General features: G+C 31.5%; 1 protein-coding gene across 1 annotated transcript in view; it reads left to right on the forward strand.

Moving 5' to 3' along the window:
- Positions 1–23,169, forward strand: part of LOC143063641 (protein C-mannosyl-transferase DPY19L1-like) — a 312,490-nt gene that overhangs the window by 85,191 nt on the left and 204,130 nt on the right. Inside the window, exons 8-11 of the mRNA XM_076235893.1 lie at positions 4,618–4,709; positions 8,305–8,377; positions 10,596–10,787; positions 21,865–21,921. Coding sequence (XP_076092008.1) covers positions 4,618–4,709; positions 8,305–8,377; positions 10,596–10,787; positions 21,865–21,921 — 414 coding nt within the window. The remainder of the gene's footprint in view (positions 1–4,617; positions 4,710–8,304; positions 8,378–10,595; positions 10,788–21,864; positions 21,922–23,169) is intronic.

A 23,169-nucleotide genomic window follows, 5' to 3' on the forward strand; every position in this document is an offset into this window, starting at 1 on the left:
TTAATTTTTAACAATGTTTTTTAAATTTTTGTAATCTTTTACAAAAATCTTCTCCTCTGAAGTTTCTAATACAAATTTAACCAAACATGTTTACAATCATCATTAGGGTATCTAGTTTAAAAAATATGTCCGATGACCGTGCCCATGAACCAAGATGGCCGACATGGCTAAAAGTAGTACATAGGGTAAAATGCAGTTTTTGGCTCATATCTCTAAAACAAAAGCATTTAGAGAAAATTTGCCCCTGAATTGGTAATTCTAAGAAATTTTTCAGCTTTTGGTTATTATCTTGAATATTATTATAGATAGAGATAAACTGTAAAGAGCAATAATGTACAGCATAGTAAGAGCTACAAATAAGTCAACTTGACCAAAGTGGTCAATTGACCCCTATAAAGAGTTATTGTCCTTTATAGTCAATTTTTAACAATTTTCATAAATATTTACAAAATATTTTCCACTGTCACTTCTGGGCCAATTTCATTATAGATAGAGATAAATGTAAGCAGCAAGATTGTTCAATAAAGTAAGATCTACAAACACATCACCAACACCAAAACACAATTTTGTCATGAATCCATCTGTGTCCTTGTTTAATATGCACATAGACCAAGGTGAGCGACACAGGCTCTTAAGAGCCTCTAGTTTCTGTTCAGGAGTTATTGTTTTTGAAAGATTGAAAAATTGTGTTACCAGGACTTCATGTTGTTGCATTTACTCATAAACCATTCAACCAAATCTTTTCAAATTTTAATATGTTGTTATTGCTGACAAAATGGAGGTCAAGTCTGATATTGATGATTTTCACTTTCACCGTTCATCAGTTATGGTTCTTGTGATATTGAAAAATGCCAGGACACAAATAAATATTAATAAATCCAGTTTGCTGTCGTTCTGACAGCCTATTGTTGATTATGGGCCAAATTGGTCCAAATTGGGGCCAACATTTAATTTTGTTAGATTTCAACAAAAATTGAATGTATGGGGTTCTTTGAAATTCTAAATCTAACCATATATTTAGATTTCTGAATTTTGGGCCCTGTTATCAAATTGGTCCACATTGAAGTCAAAAGGGTTCAAAATTAAACTTTGTTTGATTTTATCAAAAATTGAATTCTTGGGATTCTTTGATATGCTGAATCAAATCAAATCAATACCATAAAAGGAAGGTTGGAATTTATTTTGGGGGTGATGGTCCCAACTGTATAGCAATTGGCATTTTTCTAGTTATCAGTCAACAAAACTTTTTAAGTGGTATTGATGTGTCTTAAACTGTATCACATTTTACAATAAGAAAATTTTATTAAATGTTATTTTTGATGGAAAAGGGGGAAGGTTATATACATTTTTTTTTGGGGGGGGGGGGGAGGTTATTTTTTAATTTTATTTGGGGTAGACAATTTTTTTATTCTCAATATTTAAGAAATTTTAAAGAATTTTATTTTATTTATATTTTTTGGGGGGAAGGGGTAAACAAAGTAAAGAAATCGTCAATTGAATATTATTTCAACTCATGGCTCAGAAGGAGCGAAAGGGTCTGTTTCTAGAATTAATCGAGCAGCTCTCTTTTGTAATTTTAATATCCTATTTAAACCCTCACTGCTACAACTACTCCACACTATACAACAATAATCAATAAGTGGCAAGATATAACCATTATAGAATAATTTTCTGCAGTCTAGATTTAGAAATTTCTTAATCTTAAATAGTAGATATAGTTTAGAAGAAATTTTTGAGCAGATCACATCAATTTGGTTTGTCCATGTGAGGGAAGGGTAAATTTTAATGCCTAAAAGACTTTCGAATGTGGAAGATTGTATCACTTGATTGTTAATAGTTAAACAACTCTAGTTGTAATGTGGCATTGCTCTTTGCTTCGTTCCAATAATCATATATTTTGTTTTATTTTTATTGATGAACATATTGTTATCATTGCACCATTCCTCAACACCATGTAAATCTTCTTGTACCTTTGACTGTAGAGTTTGATAACAATTACCAGAAAGATGTAAAGTTGAATCATCAGCATATAAATCAGTGCAACAATTTTTCATATAGATAGGAAGGTCGTTTATGTATAATATAAACAGAAGGTGTCCTAATATGGAGCCTTGGGGGACACCATACTTGATATAAAGTTTTTCAGAATGAGCATTACCAATTTGTACTTGTTGAGTTCTTTGATTCATATATGCCTAATACATCTCTAGCTAAGGGGTGTCATTGAAGGTTACATGAATACGGTTTCAATGAAGTTGAATTATTCTTTTGCAAGTGAATAATTTGTCAGCAATGTTTAATTAGCTTATTATTTTAGATTAGACAAAATTGAACCAAACTACTAAAAGCCAATAGTTATTTCAATATTTCACTTTCATTAGAAATTGAACAAAAAGAAAACACATTCTATTTTTATACGACCGCAAAATTTGAAAAATTTTTCGTCGTATATTGCTATCACGTTGGCGTCGGCGTCGTCGTCCGTCGTCCGAATACTTTTAGTTTTCGCACTCTAACTTTAGTAAAAGTTAATGGAAATCTATGAAATTTTAACACAAGGTTTATGACCACAAAAGGAAGGTTGGTATTGATTTTAGGAGTTTTGGTCCCAACATTTTAGGAATTAGGGGCCAAAAAGGGCCCAAATAAGCATTTTCTTGGTTTTCGCACTATAACTTTAGTTTAAGTTAATAGAAATCTATGAAATTTTGACACAAGGTTTATGACCACAAAAGAAGGGTTGGGATTGATTTTGGGAGTTTTGGTTTCAACAGTTTAGGAATTAGGGGCCAAAAAAGGGCCCAAATAAGCATTATTCTTGGTTTTCGCACAATAACTTTAGTTTAAGTAAATAGAAATCAATGAAATTTAAACACAATGTTAATGACTACAAAAGGAAGGTTGGTATAGATTTTGGGAGTTAAGGTCCCAACAGTTTAGGAATTAGGGGCCAAAAAGGGACCCAAATAAGCATTTTTCTTGGTTTTCGCACCATAACGTTAGTATAAGTAAATAGAAATCTATGAAATTTAAACACAAGGTTTATGACCATAAAAGGAAGGTTGGTATTGATTTTGGGAGTTTTGGTCCCAACAGAATAAGGGGCCCAAAGGGTCCAAAATTAAACTTTGTTTGATTTCATCCAAATTGAATAATTGGGGTTCTTTGATATGCCGAATCTAACTGTCATGACTGTGTATGTAGTTTCTTAACTTTTGGTCCCGTTTTCAAATTGGTCTACATTAAGGTCCAAAGGGTCCAAAATTCAACTTAGTTTGATTTTGACAAAATCAGTTAGGTTCTTTGATATGCTGAATCTAAAAATGTACTTAGATTCTTGATTATTGGCCCAGTTTTCAAGTTTGTCCAAATCGGGGTCCAAAATTAAACTTTGTTTGATTTCATCAAAAATTGAATAAATGGGGTTCTTTGATATACCAAATCTAACTGTGTATGTAGATTCTTCATTTTTGGTCCTGTTTTCAAATTGTCTACACTAAAGTCCAAAGGGTCCAAAATTAAACTTAGTCTGATTTTAACAAAAATTGAAATCTTGGGGTTCTTTGATATGCTGAATCCAAAAATGTACTTTCAAGTTGGTCCAAATCAGGATCTAAAATTATTATATTAAGTATTGTGCAATAGCAAGTCTTTTCAATTGCACAGTATTGCTCAATGGCAAGAAATATCTAATTGCACAATATTGTGAAATAGCAAATTTTTTTTTAATTAGAGTTATCTTTCTTTGTCCAGAATAGTAAGCAAGAAATATCTAATTGCAAAATATTGTGCAATAGCAAGATTTTTTTTTAATTGGAGTTATCTTTCTTTGTCCAGAATCAACTTAAATCTTTGTTATATACAATATACAATGTATATTCACTTTTTACTACCAACTGATAAATTAAAATAATCTTTACCATTCAGTGATAACAAGCAGTTTTTTTACATCTTAATATTTTATGATGTATTTAAATGAGTAGTTATTGTTGCAAACTCCATTAGAAATTTTAATTGAGATTAGTTTTGGAATAAGGGAAAGGGGGATGTGATTAAAAAAATTGGGTTCAATTTTTCTCATTTGAAATTTCATAAATAAAAAAGAAAATTTCTTCAAACATTTTTTTGAGAGGATTAATATTCAACAGCATAGTGAATTGCTCTAAGAGAAAACAAAAATTTTAAGTTCATTAGAACACATTCATTCTGTGTCAGAAACCTATGCTGTGTCAACTATTTAATCACAATCCAAATTTAGAGCTGAATCCAGCTTGAATGTTGTGTCCATACTTGCCCCAACCGTTCAGGGTTCAACCTCTGCGGTCGTATAAAGCTGCGCCTTGCGGAGCATCTGGTTTTTTATATCTTCTAGCTAAATCCCCTTAAACTGATTTCAATAAAAGAATTAATAAATATCAAAATGCCATATATTTTACCAGTTGGAAATCTTTTCATTTCAGAGACCCTTGTATATGGTCCTATGAGGGAAAGGAAATATTTTGCATATATATTTTTATATTTACATAATTTACTTTGAGAAATTGAGTAGTATTATAGGTTCATAACACGTATACATATATGTGAAAGTGTAAATCATAAAGGAAGATTATTTTGTAGGCTACCAGAGTTATGTGGACTCCACCACTTAGAGAGAGTTTTGCGTTTCCTGTGCTTGTGATACAGATATTTTTAGTAACAATTTGCCTGAGGTTTGTATTAAGAAAATAAGTTATAAATATTTGAAAGAACTAGCAAAGAGTTCCTGTTTTTATACGTCCGTTTACAGGATAAACTGTTGTCTGTCCATCAACATGTTGGACATGAACTCAAAACGCTTTAACATGGAACTTTGATTTTATTCATGAAAAAGGAGTGATTTTCAATTTTTTGGACAATATTCTTTCAGTGCTTTGGGCAGTTTTTAAACAACCCCAAAAATTAGAATTTGTTTGGTCCTATATTGGTATCACGTCCTCGTAGTAGTCTGCGTTGTTGTTGTCTTCAGCGACGTCCTAAGACAAATGATTTCCAGATAATAACTTAAGTATAAGTGAATAGAAATCAATAAAATTTTAACACAAGGTTTATAACCACTTAAGAAAGGTTGGGATTGATTTTGAAGGTTATGGAACCAACAGTTTAGAAATCAGGGTCCCAAAAAGGGGCCCAAATAAGCATTTTTATAGGACCACAAAATTGTTGTTGTATATTTGTATCACGTAGTTGTCGTCAGTGTCGTCTGAAGACAGATGGTTTCCAAATAATAACTTTAGTATAAGTAATAAAAATCAATAAAGTTTTAACACAAGGTATATAACCACTAAAGGAAGGTTGGGGTTGATTTTTGGGTAATAGTCTTAACTGTTTAGGAATCAGAGGCCAAAAACAGGGCCTAAATAAGCATTTTTGTAGTTTCAAGACTATAACTTGTGTGTATTACTAATGTTATTTCAACTGATTGGGCAGAGCTTACGTTTCAATTTGCATAAGGACAGTCTATTTGAAGATGTGTGAGATAAACAATTATAGGTCAATGTACGGCCTTCAACACGGAGCCTTGGCTCACACCGAACAAAAAGCTATAAAGGGCCCCAAAATTACTAGTGTAAAACCATTCAAACAGGAAAACCAACCGTCTAATCTATTTAAGGTGGCTCGGGACTATTCGACTGCGCATAATTTCACGCATGAATTAAAAAAGTATTTGTCGTAATTTTTTTTAATATTTTGATTGATTAGAAATATTAAATCATTGTAGTTATGTGACTAATTAGTAATAGAATATTTTCGTTATTATCGGTATTTTTTAAAGGGTCAAAATGACATTTCACCCATTTTTACCATTTTCCCGCCAAAATTTGGGTTGTAAGGCAAAATATTTTTTTTTCCTTATCAGTGACCTATGTTTTTTATTGGCTCATTCTTTGAAGCTGTATTCCAGCTTTTCATATTACAGATTTGGAACAATTGTCATAGAACGTTTTTTTGATATTCCGAAAAAAATATGTCAACACCTCTATTTCCCCTATCATTTCATTGAAAATAGTCCCTTTTACATACCTGTTTAAAAGTAAAATTTTGAGCTTAAATGGTCCGTGACCCCCTATTTTTTTTCGACCAATTTGATTCATTTTCTTTAAAGAATAAAATAACCAAAAATACGGCACTTCTGATAGAAACTTCGAATACGCCCGAGCCACCTTAAAAGACGAGAAACAAAAAACAGGTATAAATTACATAAACAAACAACAACCACTGTACATCAGATTCCTGACATGTGCAAACATTTGCAGCGGGACCAAATGTCCTAATGGTACCAAACCCTCTCCTTTTTTCTAAAACAACAGGATAACACCACAACATAGAAAAACACATGATAAAATATCAACTGGAAGGCTTAACTCAATCAAAAAACGCAAATCAACACACTATGAACGAATAATTTGATCTGCGATACCTAAATGCAAATGCACAGCCAATAGAACATCAGGGACAAACACTCAATGCCAAAAAGCAAATAAACAAGTCCAAACAAAGCCATAGCAAGACACCACCGCGAAATATTTAGCCCTCCGAAAATAATCACCCCTGAAAAAAAACGGTTTTAACAATATCTACAGCCAAATGAAAAACAACTTTGTCGTCCTAGGTATACCACCCTTGTGTATAAAACTCTTCCAATAATTAGGAATACCCTGTCATATAAATACACAATTCAACACTAGATACAAATTGGGATGAATATCAACAATAAAACTATACAATAGAGCTAGCCAAAACTTCCCTGCACAGACCCAAGGAGAACAATCTTGATGTTCATACAAATGCAGTACGAAGAAGGGAAAACCAGTAGACATTCCAAACAATCAAAGCTGGCATATAGACAAGATCCATATTAATACAAAATAACAAAAAAATCATTACAAAAAGTATCAACAGGTCGAATCAACAAGAAAATACGATTTGAGAGTATTCACAGTTACTGACAGCTAGTTAAAAGCCAAAAACAATTAATAATAAAAAATCATGCATCAGAGACTAAAATCAACTAAAACACATCCCAGGGATTTAGTATTTTAATGTCATGTACAGTCAGAGAAGACTGACTTGTGCAATGCCAAAAATAAATGTATCGACAGGTAGTAGGATAGTGAGGAGCGACTTTAGAGATAAAAATTAACGTGTACGTGTGTGTCTCTATACATCCCACCTCAAAAGAAGATACAATTTAGTTATGTTTTAATTTGCTAATGACATTATGGATATTAGTGCCAATGTAAACTATATTCAGAGATCTAATTACAATATTGGTACGATAACCCTTTCTTATAAGTTTGTTTAAAGGTTGGATGAGTTTACACTGATCACATAGTGATTTCCTCGCTTTAAGTATGATATTACTGTAAAATTTAGGATGTGAAATACCATTTTTAGTAAGTTTTCTATAGGTACAGCCAAATTTACAAATCATATCTTTGTATCTATGAAAGATAAGTTCATTAGACCACATTCATTTTGTGTCAGAAACCTATGCTGTGTGTAATATTTAATCACAATCCAAATTCAGAGATGTATCAAGCTTGAATGTTGTGTCCATGCTGGCCCTAATAGTTAAAAGTTCGACCTGTGGTCATATATAGCTGCCCCCCGCGTAGAATTTTTTTCAATCTGAGCATGCAAAGGGAAGATTTTGTTATATATTTTACATTAAACATAATGCAGAACAAAAACATTTATTATGAGAGTCCCAGACACTATATTAGTGGACACTTTTCCGTCTAATTCCACGTGTTTTCAATTGGTAGTAAACTCTAAGTAGCCCAGAATGCATTGTAGTTCATTGATTCGATTGGTCAGTTTTTCAAGGTCATATTGGCCTTTTGTTTGGGAAATTAATATGCAAATATATTCTGACGGAGGAAATCTAGAGTGCACCCGACCTGTGAGAACATTGTATGATTATGAGTATTTAACATGTATATTAAAAAATTTAATTGCTTACTACTTAAATATTTTTTATAGTCCTCAAGTAAAAAGTTTTCTTTTCATTCATATTAATTGTTGCACAATAAAAAAACATAAGATTTGTATATGTTAATGTGTAAATGAACAACTATCCATCTAAGATCAAAGGACAAGAATGTAATGCATTAAGGTTATCGTATGGCCTTCAACACTGCAAATTGCATATCATGTAGTAAACTTCATTAAACATGTTGATAAGTGAGGAGAGAAAATGTAAGAGAATGATTATTTATGTATGCATAAACATGTATGTAGTACAATGTGAATTGATATTTTAAGGATAAGAAATCCAGGATATAAACACAGTGCCTTCATTTCCATAGCAACTATAAGTTTCATGCTTCCATGGCAGGTAAGATTTCAGTGTTTTGTTGGTTTTAAGTCTTGCATGAAAGTATGCAAAATGACAGACAAATGCATGGTATTCATGCAGCAACTTCCAGTGACATTATTTTGAAAGAATACATATTGAGAAGGAAGGAGAGCTCCATAATCCATATCAAAAGTCACATGATTTGAGGTTTCCATTTGGCAAAAGTCCATATAGAAGGGACTCTGTGGGATTTTTATGTCCACGCTGTATTGGAGGGGGCATAAAGTTTTACCCTTGTCCATCTGTATGTACATCAGTACGTCAAAAAATTGGTTTCCGTTTGCTAACTTTGCCTCAACTAAATTTTATGAAACTTATACACAATGCTTATTACCACAAAATACAGATCAAGTTTGAATTATAGTGGGGTCACTTTAACTATTATCGAGTTATGCCCCTTTATAATTGGAAAAAAAAATTAAAAATATTTAGTTTCCATACTCTAACTTCAGTTTAGCTCAACTTAATGTTATGAAACTTATACACAATGCTTATTATTTACCACAAAAAACAAATCAAGTTGAAGTTTGGTGGCATCACTTTAACCATTATTAAGTTATGCCCCTTTATGAATAAAAAAATTGCTTAATTTTTAGTTTCTGTTCTGTAACTTTGCCCTATTCAAACATTATGAAACCTATACACAATACTTATTACATTTTTATATGCTCATTTAAGGAATGTATTATGGTATACCATTGTCCGTCTGTCCATCCATCCATAGTTAACATGTGGGACGTTAACTCGAAAATTTTTTAACCAATTTGAATAAAATTTTAATGATTTGTTTATATCTATTGTTGTGAAAAGTAAAATCACAAAAATACTGAACTCAGAGGAAAATCCAATACAAATATAACCATAAACTCAAAAACTTTTAAACCGATTTGAATAAAATTTTAATGATTTGTTTATATCTATTGTTGTGAAAAGTAAAATTACAAAAATACTGAACTCAGAGGAAAATCCAATCGGAAAGTCCATAATCACATGGCAAAATCTAATGACAAAACACATCAAAAATGATTGGTATGAGCTCTCTTTAGATTTTTATAAAGTTTAGACTTTACATTTCTGAGTTATGGGGTTTTAATATTCATTAACAAAGGGGTGATTTTTCAGTTTTCGGACAATAACTCAAAAATGCTTTCAGCAATTCTCACGAAACTTTGGTGAATTGTTTATATCTATTGATTTAAGCTCCCTTTTGATTTTCATAAATTTCTAATATGACATTGAGAAGTAATTGAACTTTATTCTTTGAAAATGCAACAAACTGCTGAATTTTTCATTCTGTTCTCTAACTGTTACTTGCTTCAACCAAATGTTATGAAACTTATACACAAAACACAGATCAAGTATGAACTGCAATCAAATGACTTGATATCTCAATCTTATATATACACAAAATATAGTTCATTGATCTTAACATTCTATCCATGAACATTTCCGGAAGTTTATTGATGAAATTTATGGTCAGATATTTATGTTATAAAATGATGGTATACTTTTCACGAATATTACATAACTTGTGCAAGGTGCAAGAATCTAATTTTGTTCTTAAATATCAATGATGTCATTGTTAAAGTAGATATCTTCCTTTGTCTAGCTATGATTATAGTTGAATACACTACAATCAATGCTTTATACAATGCAATGTTTAATTTTGCCTCCCACTGATAAATTAAAGCAATCTTTATCTTTACAATGCTTTCAAGCATTTTGATTACTGTTCTAGGGTTCTGCCCCTTTACACATTGAAATATTGCTGAATTTTTTTATTCCATTCTCTAACGTAACTTTTTCTCAACTAATTGTTATGAAATTTTATATATATAATGCTTATTACCACAAAGCTCAAAGTTTGTTAGCGTCACTTTCAGTTCTTGAGTCATGTCCCTTTATAAAGTTATATGTTAGCGGTGCATCATCTGTGTCCTTATATATACACATTCCTCATTTATTGTGAGTACCAATTTTGAGTTTTTAGGGGAAAAAATTGTAAATAAATTACACAGTTTTGAAAAAGTTTGCTTTAGAAAATTTGTTCTTTGTTGAACATTTATATGTGTGGTTCACTAATACCCACAAATTCAATGATAATTGGTATCCCACAAATAATAATGAATCCAGAATATTATTTTAATGATGCTGTAAGGAAACACTAAAGAATAGAAGTCATTTTTTTATTTTACAGTTTGCCCAGTTTGCACTACTCACTCAGACTGTTGCAGTCTTTGGTACATATGTTCTTGGTTACACAGACTCACATAAGATCAAAGTTATATTGTATGGACTGCTGATTGGTCTGTTGGTTAGCTATTTAGCTTTATTTGGTAATGAAATGCTGCTGACCTCATTCTTTGCATCCTGTTTGCTAACAGTGCTGGTAAGATGTAAAATTATATATTGTTAATTGGATCACTATGATTCCTAGCTAGACAAACAGTAATGAAATGAGTTGTTGAAAGCCATATAAATCTGTATAAATCTTCTTGAACATCATCATGTATATTTTCTATGTATTTCTCAGATTTATGAAGAGTGATGTCATTAGCATATATAGGTCTGTTTCACAATTTTCAATGCATATGGGAAGGTCATTTATAAATAACACAAACCAAAAGAGGACCAAGTATAGAACCTTAATGGTACATGTTGTTCAGAATAAACATAACGCATTAGGGTAAATAAATCTCAAATTTCATAGCATATATTTTAGTAATAAAGATATCATAATTGAAGGGTGCAGGACTGGTGATCCTTGTAGAACACACAATATACTGTGGTTGGCATGCAGAACCAACAAACATATTGGTACAGCGGTTGCCGTACCAACCGCTACCTCCTGTCATGATAACATATTTCACTTTTGTTATCCCCAAGAATTTCAGAAAATATGTGAAGTACTAACATTGAAGCATTGACATTGTAGCCATAACACTGTTTTGTATGATGTTATTGTATAGATTTAATAACTATTATGACGATAAAACATATTTTGCAGTTTTATTTCATAAGCTCTAACAAAATATTCTAGTGTTTACTCCCTTTGGCTGTTGATAGAATCTAAAATCATAACACAATTAATTATTTAGAATCCAATTGTTACTCAGCCATGGAAAGTTGAACTCCCTCTTTTGTTTTAATACCAAACATCTGGTTGCATACGAAAAAGAGTCAAAAAAAAATTTCCTTTGAATTTGACAGTTGTAGGAAATGAATTATCCTTTTCATTGCAATAAAAAAAAATTAGTCATAAACATATTCCTTTGGTGTTTAAGAGTACTATTATTTTTACATTGTGATAACTGTGAGGGCAATCAAATGTATTGTCGTCATAGAGATTTGACTTTTTTTTTTGACTGGTAAAAAGTAAACTCACAAAAATACTGAACTCTGAGGAAAATTCCAAATTGAAATTCCCTAATCAAATGACAAAATCAAAAGCTCAAACACATCATACAAATGGATAACAACTGTCATATTCCTGACTTGGTACAGGCATTCTTTTATGTAGAAATTTGGTGGATTGAACCTGGTTTTATAGATACCTAAACCTTTCACAGTCGCATCAAATTCCATTATATTGACAAAGAAGTATGTACAAAACAAACAGACATAATATTGTCCATTTCACTTCTATATATTTGCAGAAAAAAATTCTTATAAATTCATTTTTAGCTCACCTGGCCCACAGGGCCAAGTGAGCTTTTCTCATCACTTGTCGTCCGTCGTCGTCGTTGTCGTTAACTTTTACAAAAATCTTTTCCTCTGAAACTACTTAGACAAATTCAACCATACTTGGCCACAATCATCATTGGAGTATCTAGTTTAAAAAATGTGTCCAGTGACCCGGCCAACCAACCAAGATGGCTGCCATGGCTAAAAATAGAACGTATGGGTAAAATGTAGATTTTGGCTTATAACTCTGAAACAAAAGCATTTAGAGCAAATCTGACATACTGAGTAAAATTGTTTATTAAGTCAACATCTATCTGCCCTGAAATTTTCAGATGAATCGGACAATCGATTGTTGGGCTTGCTGCCCCTGAATTGGTAATTTTTAACAAAATATTTTCCTCTGTAACTAAAGGGCCAAGTTTATTATAGATAGAAAAAATTGTAAGTAGCAAGAATGTTCAATAAAGTAAGATCTACAAACACACCACCATCATCAAAACACAATTTTGTCATGAATCCATCTATTTCCTTTCTTTAATACATGTATGCACATGTCCAAGGTGAGCGACACAGGCTCTTAAGAGCCTCTAGTTTCAAATTAATATTTTTTTCCTTGATGTATGTTAACTAGAGGTCCTAAAGAGCCTGTGTCGCTCACCTTGGTCTAAGTGAATATTATACAAAGGAAGCAGATGGATTCATGACAAAATTGTGTTTTGGTGATGGTGATGTGTTTGTACATCTTACTTTACGGAACATTCTTGCTGCTGACAATTATCTCTATCTATAATGAACTTGGCCCAGTAGTTTCAGTGGAAAATGTTAGTTAAAATTTACAAATTTTATGAAAATTGTTAAAAATTTACTATAAAGGACAATAACTCCTTAGAGGTCAATTGACCATTTCCGTCATGTTGACTTATTTGTAGATCTTACTTTGCTTAACATAATAATAACCAAAAACAGCAAAATTTCCTTAAAATTACCAATTCAGGGGCAGCAACCCAACAACAGGTTGTCAGATTCATCTGAAAACTTCAGGGCAGATAGATCTTGACTTGATAAACATTTATCCCATGTCAGATTTGCTCTAAAGGCTGCGGTTTCAGAGTTATAAGCCAAAATCTACATTTCACCCATATGTTCTATTTTTAGCCATGGCGGCCATCTTAGTTGGTTGGCCTGGTCACCGGATACAATTTTTTAACTAAATACCCCAATGATGATTGTGGCCAAGTTTGGTTAAATTTGGCCCAGTACTTTCAGAGGAGAAGATTTTTGTAAAAGATAACTAAGATTTACGAAAAATGGTTAAAAATTGACTATAAAGGGCAATAACTCCTAAAGGGATCAACAGACCATTTTGTAGGTCTTACTTTGCTGAACATTTTTGCTGTTTACAGTTTATCTCTATCTATAATAATATTCAAGATAATAACCAAAAACAGCAAAATTTCCTTAAAATTACCAATTCAGGGGCAGCAACCTATCAATGGGTTGTCCAATTCATCTCAAAATTTCAGGGCAGATAGATCTTGACCTGATAAACAATTTTACCTGATGTCAGATTTGCTCTAAATGCTTTGGTTTTTGATTTATAAGCCAAAAACTGCATTTTTCCTCTATGTTCTATTTTTAGCCATGGCGGCCATCTTGGTTGGTTGGCTGGGTCACTGAACACAATTTTTAAACTAGATACCCTAATGATGATTGTTGCCAAGTTTGGTTTAATTTGGCCCATTAGTTTCAGAGGAGAAGATTTTTGTAATATGACTAAGATTTACGAAAAATGGTTAAAAATTGACTATAAAGGGCAATAAGTCCTAAAGGGGTCAACAGACCATTTTGGTCCTGTTGACTTATTTGTAGATCTTACTTGCTGAACATTTTTGCTGTTTACAGTTTATCTCTATCTATGATAATATTCAAGATGATAACCAAAAACAGCAAAATTTCCTTAAAATTACCAATTCAGGGGCAGCAACCTATTGACGGGTTGTCTGATTCATCTCAAAATTTTAGGGCAGATTGATCTTGACCTGATTAACAATTTTACAATGTCAGATTTGCTCTAAATGCTTTGGTTTTTGAGTTATAAGCCAAAAACTGCATTTTTAACCATGGTGGCCATCTTAATTGGTTGGCCGGGTCACCGGACACAATTTTTAAACTAAATACCCTAATGATGATTTTGGCCATGTTTGGTTAAATTTGGCCCAGCAGTTTCAGAGGAGAAGATTTTTGTAAAAGTTAACGACGCCGGACCCCGGACGCCAAGTGATGAGAAAAGCTCACTTGGCCCTTTGGGCCAGGTGAGCTAAAAATGAACTCTGACTATTAATTTCATAAATTTTGGTCAATAATTAAAAAAGTTTCCCATTACGGTCTCTATGTTAATTCTATTTTTTGAAGTGTTGATAACCCAATGGAATAAGTATAGGTAGTGTAACAGCCTTCCAACCAAAACCAAAACAACATACATGTGCTCTTAATTATGTTTATTTATTTGTACCCTGTGACATTGTATATTTGAATGTAAAGATGAACTTTACTGACCAGCAAACATAATTAGAATTCATGTCATGTGATTGTAATAATTGTTCTATATATGATAGGATTCTGCATTTTCCATATTCCGTTTTGAAAATATTCAATATAGTATAAACTAGTAAAACAGTAGGCAAAACATATGAAAATGAATATTGTTTATATGTTTACCTTCATATGTTAAGTTAGTGGACGCGAGTTATGACAGGATTTATCAACTTTAAAAACATGTTATTTTATTTTCCTAAACTGTTTGCTTCCAAGACGTGCATTTTGCACATTAATAAAAGCACGAAAAGCTTGTGTATAGTAAGTTAACTTATATAATGATATAAAATTAATAATCAAAACTACAAAGTGATGATCATTTTCATTGGTGTCTTTTAATATTTAAAAAGGTATAAATAAACAAACATTTAAGCACATGTATGTTGTTTTTGTTTTGATTGGAAGACCATTACACTATTTATACTTACTCCATCAGGTAATCAACACTTCAAAAACTCCATCAGGTAATCAACACTTCAAAAAATAAAACTAACACAGAGACCTAATGGGAAACTTTTTAATTATTGACCCAAAATTATGAAATTAATAGTCTGAGTTCGTATATATCATATATTAACATACATCAAGGAAAAAAATATTTAATTTGAAAAAATGAATTTTTAAGAATTTTTTTCTGCAAATATATTCTGCTAAAGGAGTTAAGCTACTACATGAAGCTGGCGGTAGAGCTCTTGGTGCTATGATTTCAAAACATTTCAGTATAAAAGGACTAAGTTTTCCAGTTTACGAAAAACTATATTATAATACAGTTGTCCCGGTGGCAGATTATGCCTCAGAAATTTGGGGGTTCAAAAAATATGACTTTGCTGATAAACTGCAATCTAGAGCTGCAAGGACATTTCTAGGCGTTGGTAAAAGAGCACCCATTCCATATTTAACAGGAGAAACATGCTGGATGGAAGTTCAACTCAGACACCATTTGAACATGATCAGACTATGGGCAAGAATAATTAACATGTCAAGCAATAGACTACCAAAGATTGCCTATCTAAGTGAAAAAGAAAAGAACAGGAGAAATAGTTGGGCTTTAGAAATTAAAACAATATTGGGTAAATGTGATCTTCTAAACCACTACAATATGAGTAGTTTACTCGGTATGAGTAACAAAAACTTTCTTGGTCTAGTTAAACATAGATTAACAACTATAGCAGCAGAAAACTGGAAAGCGGAATGTGCAGGTATGCCTAAATTAAGAACATATATAAAAATAAAATCTGATTATTGCCAAGAACCAACACTTCTGAAAACATTATCAACAAAAAAACGTGCTGTGCTTTCAAAACTGAGAAGTGGAACTTTTCCTATAGAAATTGAGAAAGGAAGATATAGGCAACTACCAGTAGAAAGAAGGATTTGCAAACTTTGTACCAAACAAGCAATAGAAGATGAGATTCATTTTGTAATTAAATGTCCAGCGTATGACCAAGAAAGGCAAACTATGTTTAACATTGCCAATCAGAAACTTACCATTGACTTACAAGAACTAAGTGACGAAGAACAATTTAAAACCCTCTTGACATCGCCAGAATCAATATGTGCAGTTGCAAACTACCTAACAGTTTCCTTGGATGTTAGATCAGCAAAATATTAACAATATTAACTTACCTACTGCTACAGTTATTTTTTTTTACTATCAATAGACTGTTGGTATGAACCTTTATTTCAATTATAAATATATGTACTTCACACATTATATCTCTATTTTTTTATAAAATATTCTTTATCACTATACTATATTTTCTATATTTATTTTATTTTTTGAAGAATAAAACCCTTTACAACTTTACATGATCATGATGATATATATTTATTCGAAAAGAAACAATAATTTTTAACAGACATAAATTCATATTACATTTATAAGATAAAAATTCTTTTCCAAGTTGAAATGTTTACTAGATGAGATAATACTTGAAAACCATCATTTTGCTTTTTTTAAAATATACATGTTTTGAACTTTTAACTAAATAGAAAACTGAACTAGCATAGTTAGAAGGATAGCTTCAGAAACATATGTATGTATGTGCTCAGATAGAATGTAATACTACTATCCGTAAAATAATTCATTATTTTATCACTTGTATGATTTTTTAGTATTAATAGAATTTACTATTTTGCTTTTTGTCTAAACAATAGTACTTGGGACAGGGGAGATAATTAGTGTTGATTGTCTCCCCTACACATGGACAAAAACTCACTTATTAATAAGTAAATTTCATTATTATATTTAGAACAGGAAAGGTATATCTTGAAGAATAATAACTTGCTCATGCACCTAAAAGAGAAGCATATAAGGACTCGAGTATATAAATAGTGTGGTGCACAGTGTATAGAACCAAAAGAAATTTTGAAAAACATAGCAAATAATATTTATTTTTACAATATACAATGTGTTTGTTGTGCAAACATTAAAAGTAGTGAAATAGGAATAATGATGACATTTATTAATTTATAATATACGAGCTTAGTAGAAATGCCCTACTATATTTATATCTTTTCTATATTAAGTATCATATTACTTGGAAATATTGTAAACAGCATTTATTAGAAAAGTATTACTGTATTTTATATAATATAAGTTGATTGGCATATGATATCTATACCTTTTGTACATGTTGTATTTCGATATTTCCTGGGCTATTTTCTATATCACTAATTTGATTTTAAACATTATACACAGAATGCAACATAACAATAAAAAAAAGACAATATACATGTATCAAAATAACATTTCTCTGTGGCTAAGGGAAGCAACTCATATTGATATGTTACATACACTTTCATATGAAAAACATCCACTTTTTATCCTTTCATTTATGATATATTCGGAAATTGATTTGATATTGATATTCGAAACAATTTGTGCAAACAGCAGCTAGTACTGAACACATACAGAAAAATTTTATGTATACTTTAATTGAATTCATCATCTAAATTATTTTTGCTCTTGATTTTAAAGGGAAGCAATTCCAGCTTAAAATGTTTTCAAATTATACATATTTATATTACAGATCTATTTTAAATGAGAATTTCACAATTAACATATTAAAACCACCACTTATGCAATGATGTAAAAAAACAAACACAAAAAAAAGAGAGAAATATTTTTATAAAAACTTAAGACAACCTCAGATCTCAGAATGAATAATCGAGTTAATATATTTCTTTGTATGTTTATAATCTTGTATGAATATTGTTAGTGCTTCATAAGCCTCTAAAGGCTGGCTGATATGGTATACTATTGCTAATGTATTGAAATGTAATTGTAATTTCATGTATATTGTATCAGGTTGCACTTTAAATAAAATAAAATCTAATCTAATCTATAGAATTCAAATAGACAATAGGTAAAAATGTCAAAGATACAGCAGTCAACATTGTTTTATAATCTTAATTACTTAAAAAAACTGACAAATATGTAACAAAGAAGCACAAAATGGCATATAGACCAAGCATATTAGCAAAATTTAAAGACAAGAATACACAAATTTACCATCTATATATAGTACAATAACACAATGATGGGATGTTTAAGTACAGAGCCACGTCATATATAGCAAAGAAACATAAAAAGGCATATGGACACAGCACATAGCAAAAATGAATGACAAGCAACAAACAAGTTTTACAATAGCACAATAACATGATGTATGAATACATGCAACGCTATATGCATCAAAGTAACACCAAAAGGCATATAGATAAATCACATTAGCAAATATGAATGACAAGAATATGAGAATATCATAAAAAATAATGACAGGATGTACAAGTACCACAAGTATCTTAATAACAATAAAAACAAACAAATATTTAACAAAGAAGAACAAAAAGGCATATATCAAATTTAACAACCTCTTTCATTGCTTTCTTATTTTTGAATTTTTATTTATGCATGCCTAATCCAGCCTTAAATGACTGAACAACCTTAGCACTGGGACGGAATTGCCAGATTAACATTGACTCTAACGTAGAACCACGCGCTTCACGTCAAAATGTAAACGTCAGACAGGTAGAGATATAAGATAATTTTGTCATTCAATGTATAAAAATAATATAGTCTATAGTTTATAAGCATATCCTGAAGAATGTAAATTAGAAGTTTACATTTCCTTCTTGCGTCCTGTCTATTTGCTTTTTGCGTATTTCTTCTAAAAAAGAGCAACATCATTATGTATAAAAGATACACAAAAGGGCATATAGGCAAAGCATTAGCAAATATGAAAGACCAGAATACAAAAATTATAATAGAACAATAACACAATAGTGGGATGTGTTAGTACAGATCAGAGCAATGTCATATGTATCAAAGAAACACAAAAAGTCACACAGACAAAGCAAATATGAAAGATAATGCAAACAACACAATGATTGGATGCATAAGTATAGTCTCGTCAAATGAATATCACCAAAAACAGACGAAACAGTACAAGTAATATTAAGACAAATAAAAGAACACTTTAACACGTATTAAGATGACAAACAACATCAATACGCAGAATCTATACTTCATGACCATTGTGTATTATTTGTGAAGTTGATACAGAATATTTATCAACAAGGTCTTGGTACCTTCTGATGATCTTTTTTAGAAGAAAGGATGAGATGTTCTATGACATTCATGTACCCCTAGTTCATTAACTTTCTGTCCAGACACTGGTGACATTTACAAAATCTGAGTAGGAGCTGCAAGCTCTTGAATAACAAATAAGTTGGGGAAATGTATATCCCATAATCAGTTGAAGTTGGTAACAGATTGTATAAATACGGGGAAGTGCAAATTGACATTACTTAGGCCTAAATTAAAATATTGTTTGTTTGCCCTTTTCCGACCCTATGTTTTGAAACAGGGTAGGTAGGTAGGTAAATTATTTTATTTTTTTCCCCAAAAAAATAACTTGGCTCGGTATATTATTTGTCTTGGGTAGGCAGGTAGGTAAAATATTTTATTTTATAGATACAAAATCTGCATAATGTCATTTTTTTGTCCGTTTGTTTTTGCAAATAAGTTTTCCGCTGGGACTATTAGTTTTGAAAAAAAAATATATAAGAGATAACTTTGTACTGGTAAGATAATGTCCGGGCAGACATAAATTACTAGTAGAAAAGTCCCTAGAGTGTTACAAATTTCGTGTGTGCCTTTTTTTTCCAATAAAAATGCTATAAGACTTAAAACTCAATTGTCACGTACTTTGCATCACATTTATAAATGATCTGTATGGAAAACTTGGCGATTTTACTGCCAGATATTCTCCACTTTACAGGGTTTTGTCACTTTTGGTTCATGTCAGATATAAATAATTTAGCGGCATCGTTAACATAATCATTTTGATATGCGGATCACAAAAGGCCATCCCTACATAGAATACAACGTCCGTTTACAAATTAGTTTGTACACACGTAAATACTTTTGTATCAAACGAATTTTTTTGTAAATGAACCCTGCTCTTTAAGTTTAAAGGTACAGAGTAACGTACTTCATATCATGATTTCAGAAAGCGTTCAACATCGATTTCAAACAAATGCTTTGAAACTTCAAATGCAAGTGTTCATGTCAAACGCTCAGGTGATACCAAACGGACTGGACCTTATACGTAAAGATAAAACCCGAGGATTTGAGCGGGAAATACAAATATAAGATTTTTGGTAGGAACGAAAAAATAAAATAAAATAAAATCTTGCTGGTAAATACAAATAAAAGATTTTCAGGCGGAACGAATTGATAGGGTCGGTCAGTAAAGGGCAAACAAACAATATTTTAATTTAAGCCTTATCGCTTGTTATAAATTCATTTCTTAAATGAATACTCATAAAATTATTATATAGATATATCATGTATATATATTATGACTGAATAAAAGCCAATGATACATCTTATGGGGAGATGGATCATATAATTATGATACAGTACACTACAAATAAGATATAAAACAAGTCTAAAAGGGTACAACATCACCAACCAATAATAAAATCATGAACAAATATAATGTAAAAATGCATATATAAAATGGCTTAATGTTAAGCAATGTGAATATTAATATACATTTAACAGCAATAATTATTGATGGAAGATGTACACAAAAATTATCCATTTGAGACATTCAGGCTCTTAGAGACCCCTTGTGGTTACAAGAGCACAATTATTTGTAATGCATTTACTGTAGGACACCAGTGATGTTCCATATTTTATTTCTTGAAGACTACACAAATTAGAGAAAAACATGTACGGTTCCTGTTACTAGAATGTCAGTGTTGCATAACAACCAAAAAAATATATGTGGTCATGCGGCAAAAATTGACTTACAATGCAGTTGAAAAAAAATTGTCTTATTTTTTATGCTTTATGAAAAAGGTATATTTTAAATGGCCCTGACATGAAGAAATGGAAGATATTTTCTATACTGTGTAAAATCTGAATTTGATTTTTTGGAACTTTAAATCTTATTGGATAAGCTTTTGATTAAAAGTAATTCCAATCCTGTATCATCCATTCAGAAGCCGTACAGGATTCTATTCTGAGAACCATCTAAAAAAAACTTCCGTCACATAATCTTGCAACTGAATGCACTGCTGGATCAAGTCCTGATTATCTGATTACTACTAGATGTTTCGCTTGCAGTATGGTTCAATAACACACAAATCATTGTTTACAGCAATCCCAACGCTGTACAGTACATAAAATGGTCTGCATCGGCATGCACTCCAAAACTCATTTAATGTTAAAAAAATTCAAACGCTCCAGGTTACAGAGCCTACCATGAAGGGGTTAATGGTCAGTTAAGGTCGTTAAACACCCCTTGTTGAAGTCGATGACAATGATACCACCATATTACAACATAGCACAACTGTTTTTCAGGTCTCAACAAGAAAATACTTAAAAGTATGATATTTTTTTATTTTTATGCCCCATTTATGGGCATTATGTTTTCTCGTCTGTGCGTCCATTCTATTCCTTCTGTTCATCCGTCTGCCCCGCTTCAGGTTAAAGTTTTTGGTCAAGGTAGTTTTTGATGAAGTTGAAGTCCAATCAACATATATACCTTATGATATGATCTTTCTAATTTTAATGCCAAATTAGGGTTCCCACCCCCCCTCTCCCCCATTTGTGTGCTAGGGACACATTCTTGTTTTTTTATTGATAAATGAAATATATTTTTATATTACAGATTATTGTCAATTTAGAACCAGTGATAGAAAAAATAAGATTCAGAATTATAATCATAGTAAGTATGGTTTGAATTGACTGCAATGAACCAACTAGTCATAGAATTATGTAACATTTCAAAAGTACTGAGGAAATATAAAAAAAGAAAAGATGGAACTCATTTGATATATCATTAAAATGGGTAAAATTGTTTATCAGGTCAAGATCTATCTGCTCTGAAATGTTCAGATGAATCGAAGAACCTGTTGTTGGGTTGCTGCCCCTAAATTGTTAATTTTAAGGAAATTTAGCCATTTTTGGTTATTATCTTGAATATTATTATAGATAGAGGTAAACTGTGAACAGCAATAATGTTCAGCAAAGTAAGATCTACAAATAAGTCAACATGATCAAAATAGTCAATTGACCCTTAAGGAGTTATATCCCTTTATAGTCAATTTTTAACAATTTTTTCGTAAATTTTTGTTATTTTACAAAAATCTTCACCTCTGAAACTACTAAGGCAAATTTAACCAAACTTGTCCACAGTCATCATTGGGATATGTAGTTTAAACTAGAGGCTCTTAAGAGCCTGTGTCGCTCACCTTGGTCTATGTGCATATTAAACAAAGGACACAGATGGATTCATGACAAAATTTTGCTTTGGTGATGGTGATGTGTTTGTAGAAAGGGCCAGGTGAGCTGAAAATGTGTCCTTTGACCAGGCCAGCCAACCAAGATGGATGCCATGGCTAAAAATAGAACATAGGGGTAAAATATAGATTTTGGCTTATAACTCTGAAACCAAAGCATAACGAGCAAATCTGACATGGGTTAAAATTGTTTATCAAGTCAAGATCTATCTGCCCTGAAATTGTCTGATGAATCGGCCAACCAGTTCTTGGGTTGTTACCCCTTAATTGTTAATTTAAGGAAATTTTGACGTTTTTGCTTAATATCTTGAATATTATTATAGATACAGATAAACTGTAAACAGCCATTATGTTCAGCAAAGTAATATCTACAAATTAGTCAATTGACCCCAATGGTCAGATGACCCCTTCAGGAGTTATATCCCTTTATAGTAAATTTTACCATTTTTTCTTAATTTTTGTAATCTTTTACAAAACATCTTCTCTGAAAAGACTTCGACAAAATGTAACCAAACTTGGCCACAATCATCATAAGGGTATCTAGTTTAAAAAATGTGTCCGATGACCCTGCCCAAGAACCAAGATGGCAGACATGGCTAAAAATAGTACATAGGGTAAAATGCAGTTATTGGTTTATATCTCTGAATCTGCAGCATAGATATATCTGCTCTGAA

Source organism: Mytilus galloprovincialis, chromosome 2 (assembly GCF_965363235.1).
Source record: "Mytilus galloprovincialis chromosome 2, xbMytGall1.hap1.1, whole genome shotgun sequence".
NCBI lineage: Eukaryota > Metazoa > Mollusca > Bivalvia > Mytilida > Mytilidae > Mytilus > Mytilus galloprovincialis.